General features: G+C 52.8%; 1 protein-coding gene across 2 annotated transcripts in view; it reads left to right on the forward strand.

Annotated features, from left to right (window-relative positions):
• Window positions 1–597, forward strand: part of OXNAD1 (oxidoreductase NAD binding domain containing 1) — a 44,170-nt gene extending 43,573 nt beyond the window's left edge. For both annotated transcript variants that reach the window (XM_068978861.1, XM_068978869.1), the window contains exon 9: window positions 92–597. In XM_068978861.1, coding sequence (XP_068834962.1) covers window positions 92–246 — 155 coding nt within the window. In that variant the 3' untranslated portion in view covers window positions 247–597. The remainder of the gene's footprint in view (window positions 1–91) is intronic.
• The last annotated feature ends 5,940 nt before the right edge of the window (window positions 598–6,537 follow it).

A 6,537-nucleotide genomic window follows, 5' to 3' on the forward strand; every position in this document is an offset into this window, starting at 1 on the left:
TAAACTCTGTTGCCAAGTTGTAGTCAGTGCTTCCTCCTTTCAGTACAAACTCATCTGGCTCAACTTGGTGTTTATTCTGTGTTTTCGGCAGAAGGAAGAATAACGCAGAAGGAGATAAGAGATCACATTTCGAAAGAGGCCTCGTTCTACATTTGTGGCCCACCTCCCATGACAGACTGCTTCTCCAAGGAGCTGGAGAGCAGCCGTGTCCCCAGAGAGCACATCTGCTTTGAGAAGTGGTGGTAGAGGCAGGTGGGGCCGGGAGAAGGAGGCAGACGAGGTCCGTAAGGCTCACACACAGGACGCTCTGTGGTTCGGCCCATGATTTTCCTCTGCCCACTCTCCTCTTAAGGCTGTGGACTCTGCCCAGTTGGAGAAACCAGTAAAATCAGCTGACAGTTAAATGATAAACTTGTTGCAAAAACTTCATTAATTAAACTTATTTTTACTGCATTGACTTTCTCTTATGAATAACTGATTATCTCATGGTGTACCTTGAACTGGTCAATACATATTTTCTCTCCTTTTAAGGGAAAAAAGACACATCCTTCAACCATATGAAACCACGGTTTTGTGTGTGAAGTGCAGGCTCTTTAAATTATTTGACAGCCACCTATGTATCTTTTGTTGAATAAACGTAAATGTAATTTCATTTGAAATGGTTTCTGTTTAACGTCTTAGTTTTCCTTCTTGTGGCCTGCAGCCTCGTTTCTTCAGACCATTAAAAGTTGGGTTTGGAAATAGAAAGCTGTTAGGAAAACTGCTTTAGGGTATTGAACATCCAGCTTATTTGTTTCTGTTAATGAATATCCTAAGTGTGTATCCTGACTGAGTTTCTTCTCAGATGAAACCTTTTCTGAGGCCCGTGACTTGGCTGGCTGTCTCAGCGCTCCACGTGGGAAGCGGCTTCTCTTTCAGGACCAAGGTGACTATGAGTGCTGCGTTCTCTGTGATTCTGCCCTCAGTGGCTGAGCTTGATGGGCTATAGAAGTGTGCTCAGGATTGATCCGGGGGTGCAGAGCTGATTCCAAGACCTGCTGTTCTGCCTCGTATTTCATTCTTTGGCCAGGGTTGTTCCTGGCACCACGGCTGTTGAGTGGCTGAAAGAGAGCAGCTACCATTTAAGCACCTGCTAAGCCTGGGGTCAGGAGGCGGTCCCCAGAATGGGTGGATAGAGTTGAGAACCTTGTCCGAGGCTGCTCTGGTGGAACTGCTAGGAAAGAGACTATACTCTTTAACTTGTGTAGATTTTTAAAAATCTGAGAAATGTCCCCAGGCTTAGGCCAGGCCCTCCTTTTTGTGACAAGGACCGCGGCTGGCTTCTTAGAGAACCTCATGAGGTGCACGGGGTCTGGGAAGAGAGGCAGACCAGTGTGGAGGTGCAGAGACCATGGAGAGTCCAGTCCTCAGCTGAGGAGAGAGGGCAGGGGCCCTTTCTCCTCTCCGGGGCAGGTCTCGGGGACTCCAGGGCGTTAAATGCATTTTCCATCTGTGGGGCCCCGTGATGGCTGGCATCACCGCGTTAGCCTCGACTAGGACATTTTGAATTTTGTTATGTTTTAAGCAAAGATCATTGGTCAGCTGTTTCAATCCCAGATTTGATTTCACTAGGAGCAGAGAAGAACTGAAGAGTCTCTTGATGAAAGTGAAAGAGGAGAGTGAAAAAGTTGGCTTAAAGCTCAACATTCAGAGAACTAAGATCATGGCATCCGGTCCCATTGCTTCATGGCAAATAGATGGAGAAACAGTGGAAACAGTGAGAGACTTTATTTTGGGGAGCTCCAAAATCACTGCAGATGGCAACTGCAGCCATGAAATTAAAAGACACTCCTTGGAAGAAAAGTTATGACCCACCTAGACAGCAAATTAAAAAGCAGAGATGTTACTTTACTAACAAAGGTCCGTGTAGTCAAAGCTATGATTTTTCCAGTAGTCATGTATGGATGTGAGAGTTGGACTATAAAGAAAGCTGAGCGCCGAAGAATTGATGCTTTTGAACTGTGGTGTTGGAGAGGACTCTTGAGAGTCCCTTGGACTCCAAGGAGATCCAACCAGTCCATCCTAAAGGAGATCAGTCCTGAATATTCATTGGAAGGACTGATGCTGAAGCTAAAGCTCCAATACTTTGGCCACCTGATGCGAAGAGCTGACTCATTTGAAAAGACCCTGATGCTGGGAAAGATTGAAGGCAAGAGAAGGGGACAACAGAGGATGAGATGGTTGGATGGCATCATCGACTCAATGGACATGAGTTTGAGCCAAGCTCCAGGAGTTGGTGATGGACAGGGAGGCCTGGCGTGCTGCAGTCCACGGGGTCGTAAAGAGTCGGACACGACTGAATGACTGAACTGAACTGAGGAGCAAAGGGGGCCCCGTGACCTGATGGGAACGTCGGAGTCTGTTCAGGGCAGCGGTTGGCACTGTTCAGAGGTGGTGGGTGCACGGGGGGCTCTGGCTCCTTGGAGCCCTGAGTCAGGAGGCCCCGGGGTGTCTAGGCAAGGGCTGGGCCTGGGGGCCACGCACTCAGGAGGCCGAGGAGCAGGTGAGGGGAGGGGCGGGGATGGGGGCAGCGTGCTCGGCCCCAGGCCCAGGCGGCCCTCCAGAGGAGATGCTTGTACAGGGGGCCGCCCCGGGCCTTTACGTCGTCGCGGGGTGCTGGGGCATCTGCAGCGCGGCCTGGGGCAGGCTCTGTGCTGTCAGAGAACAAGGGCCTCCCGCCCAGGGGCACCCAACTCTGCCCGGCACGCTGCCCGCGACAGCTACAGTGAGCCGCGGCGCCGTGTCCGTGGTCTCCAGAGAAGACTCACCTCTGGGACCAGAGGCCGTCTCGTCCGTGACAGCCTTGGGCAGGTGTCCATCGGGAGTGAAAGTGGGATGAAGCTTCGGACAGGGACATCGGAAGGGGACAGAAAGAGTACCCGCCCCCACTGTTTCAGGCAGGGCATTGGATACTTCTCAGCTGAAGGCTGAGAAGAGAGGAAAAGAATACCTCGGGGTCCTAAGAGCTCCCCCAGACCCTCCCCCAAGGCAGACACCCTGAGAGAACCGGCGAGACCAGCCAGGGAGAACGGCTTCTGGGCAAGGTCTCGGGGCGAGGCAGACTTGCTGTGTCGTCAGGGGCACAAGTCTTGAGAAACAGGTCCCCGGCAAGATTCGTTACAATTACAGTCGTTAACACACAGCCTAAGAAAAGCATTTCCACGAGTAAGACCTTGTGCCGTATGACCCTTAGCTCCTCAAGAAAGCCCAGTTCTCGGGCAGGATCCAGCGCTGCACACGCTTAAGGAAGGCATGGGCGGGAACGTTCGCCTCCTCCCGGAAGGGCCCGGACTTCCGGACTCCCGGCCTGAGTTCACTCACCAGCTGCTCACCGCCTGTAAGCCCCTGGGGGGCCAGGTTGTGACCTTTGCCTGGACGGCGGCCCCTTCCAGCTCCGACCTTTCTGGCGATGAGCAGGGAACGGTGCTTCTGGTCCGCTGCTCAAGGATATTTGTTTGCCCTTGCCCGCCAGGCCGCTCAGGATCCCTCCGGGAGCTCCTAGCTCGTCTCGGGGAAGCCCAGCCCCGGTGCCTTGGGACTGCTGGCGCGGTGGCTGGGGAGCCCTGAGCCGGCTGGGGAGCCCTGAGCCGACCGCTTGGGTTCGCGGCTCAGCCCCGCCCCGCGCCGGTGGGTGACCTGCGCGATGCCCTGGTTTGTAATTACCCACGTCTGGGCACAGACTTGCGCCCGCCTGTGAGACAGAAGAGCGCCACCTCCCGCGCGGGGCCGTTCACGGGGCGAGGGTGAAGGTGCCCGGGGAGGGCACAGCAGGGCAGGGTGGGAGCAGGAGCGCGGCGTGGCTCCGCGTTCCCCTTTCCTGCTCAGGATGTGTGAGGCTGGACGCCCGGGGTTCGTCCGCCGGCCTGGAGCCTGCAGTGAGGAGGGCTCTGCCTCGGTCAGCGCTGTCCTGAGCGGGCGATAGGCACTTAGCAGATACTTCATCCATGGGTGAAAGGGCCTTCCCAGAGCTGATGAACTGGCCTTTTTTTTTTGTTGTTTGTTTGTTTTTAATATTAGCTACACCTGGAGAAGGCAGTGGCCACCCGCTTTGCTATTCTTGCCTGGAGAATCCCACGGGCAGCAGAGCCTGGCGAGCTGCTGTCCCTGCGGTCGCAAGGAGTCGGCCACGGCCGAGCGACTACCAGGCACACACTGGCATCACCCGCTCCTCGCTGGGCTTCCCTGGTGCCTCCGCGGTAAAGAATCCGCCCCCGCCCATGCAGGAGACATGCGCTTGATCCCTGGGTTGCAAAGATGCCCTGGAGAAGGACATGGCAGACACAGCAAAGCAGAGAAGACAGGAATTCGCTCTTACACGCCCATCGCCAGCGTCATTGATTGCCGCGTGCTGCTGTCTCTGTTCTCCAGTTCTTGGGTTTTGATGTTTCAGGGGTATTTTAAAGCAAACCCTAGAAATCATACCTGTGATCCTCGGGCATGTAACCGCCGTATCGCCTCAGCATGACCGCGCCGCTGTCATCATGCAGCACAAACAACAACGCCCGCTGGCGGTCGTGAGACGTCCCCACGTCGTTCTCCCCGCATCGCGCGAAGCCCGCAGCTCGCAGCTCTGTTGGTGCCTCTTGGGAGCGTGTTTCAATCCGCAGCCCCCTCCCCCTCCCCACACATGTACCCGGACACCTTGTTGAAGAAGCCGGTCGTCCTGCGGGCTTTCCCATGTTGTGAACCCTGCCCGCGGTACCCTCTCGGTGTGGTTGAACATGGCCCCTCTATGCTCTGTATGTCACATAAACTGGTAAGTAGATCTGGAGCTTATTTAGAGTCAGACTCAAGATTTTTTTTTCTTATGGAAGACTACGTCGTAAGTGGTGGCACGTATTTCTGTTGCATCCTGAGGTGGCATCTAACGTCCGTCCAGCTTTCAGTGTTTTTAAGATTGGTCAGTGGCTTCAGCTTTTGTCAGCCTGATTTCCCCCCAGTATACAGTTCTCTCTCAGCCTTTCACCCGAGTTGTCTTAGTAGCTGTTGGTCACTGTGTGCTGGTTCATTAAGGACTGATTGCCCATTTCTATCGTCTTGCCTGCATTTATTGCCCATGACTCTTCTAAGAAAAACTTTCTCTCATTGACTTTGCCCTGAAATGAGTCTGAACTGGAAAGGCAGGATCAGCGCTTGATTCTTTCCCTTTGTTCACTAACTAACCTGCTATGAGTTGGTGTCCAAGCAACCTCCGAAGTGACAAGGTTTTTCTGTGTCTCCCTGTGAACTCTTGGCTTTTTGTATGTTTGATTGCTTGCATCCACTGTGCTCAGATCTTCAGTGTTCAGCTTGTCTGGGGCTGCCTGGGCTGAGTTGCCCTCAGTAAGCTGTGGCGGGTTGATGAGGTTCGGCGCTTCTAGAGCTGCAGAAAGTGCTCGAATAGACGCGAAGAGCGTGGTGTCAGAGCCCCGCGTGAGGAGAGTGCTTCAGGCAGGACGGGCCGGTCAGCTGTATCGTGCTTGAAGTAACAGGAGAGCGAGGTCCCAATGAGCAGCGACTGACGCAGCAACTGGAAGGTCACCAGTGGTTGTGATAAGAGGGATGTTAAGAGGGAATACAAATTACAATGAGTGAGTGTCAAATTGTAATTGCAAAGAATTTTACTGTTAAGGGAAGGAAAAAGATAGGATGGTAGCTGGAAAGGGAAATAGGGTCAAAAGAGCTCTTTTTTTTTTTTTCACTCACAAAAGTTTTTTGGAGTGTAGTGATTGCCCATGGGGTTGCAAAGAGTCGGACCCAACTGAGCGACTGAACTGAACTGACAGTTGGTTTTCGATGTGTTTATTGTTGCTGTACAGCAGAGCGATTTGGCGGTGCGTCTGCACATTCTCACACTCCTCCATTATGGGTTATCACAGGACACTGAGTACAATTCCCTGCGCTGTCCAGTAGGACCTTGTCGTTTATCCATCCTATACATGAGTGTGCACCTGCTCACCCCAGACTCCCTGTCCGTCCCCCACCGCCACCCGCCTGGAACCGCAAGTTTGATCTTTATGTTTGTGAGTCTGTCTCTGTGCACAGGTATGTTCGTGTGTGTAGTATTTTATATTCCACATATAAGTGATAAGTGGTATTTGTCTTTCTCTTTCTGACTTGCTCTTTTATGAGTGAGTAATATTCCATTCTGTCTATGTACACGGCAGCTTCTATATCCAGTCGTCTTTTGATGGACATTCAGGCTGTTTCCATGTCTTGACTATTGTAAACAGTGCTGCAGTGAGCTCTGGGGTGCGTGTGTCTTTCTGAACTATGCTTTTCTCTGGGTATGTGCCCAGGAGTGGGCTTGCTGGGTCGTGTGGTGGACCTAGTTTTAGCTTTTTGAGAAACCTCTGTACTGTTCTCCACAGCGGCTGCGCCGGTTTCCATTCCCACCAACAGTGTAGGAGGGCTCCGTTTTCTCCACACCTCCAGCATTTATTATCTTGCAGACTTCAGCCATTTTGACCAGTGTGAGACAGCCCCTCACTGTTGTTTTGACTTGCACTTCTCTGATAA

The sequence above is a fragment of the Capricornis sumatraensis genome, chromosome 1, assembly GCF_032405125.1.
Source record: "Capricornis sumatraensis isolate serow.1 chromosome 1, serow.2, whole genome shotgun sequence".
In the NCBI taxonomy this organism is placed as follows: domain Eukaryota; kingdom Metazoa; phylum Chordata; class Mammalia; order Artiodactyla; family Bovidae; genus Capricornis; species Capricornis sumatraensis.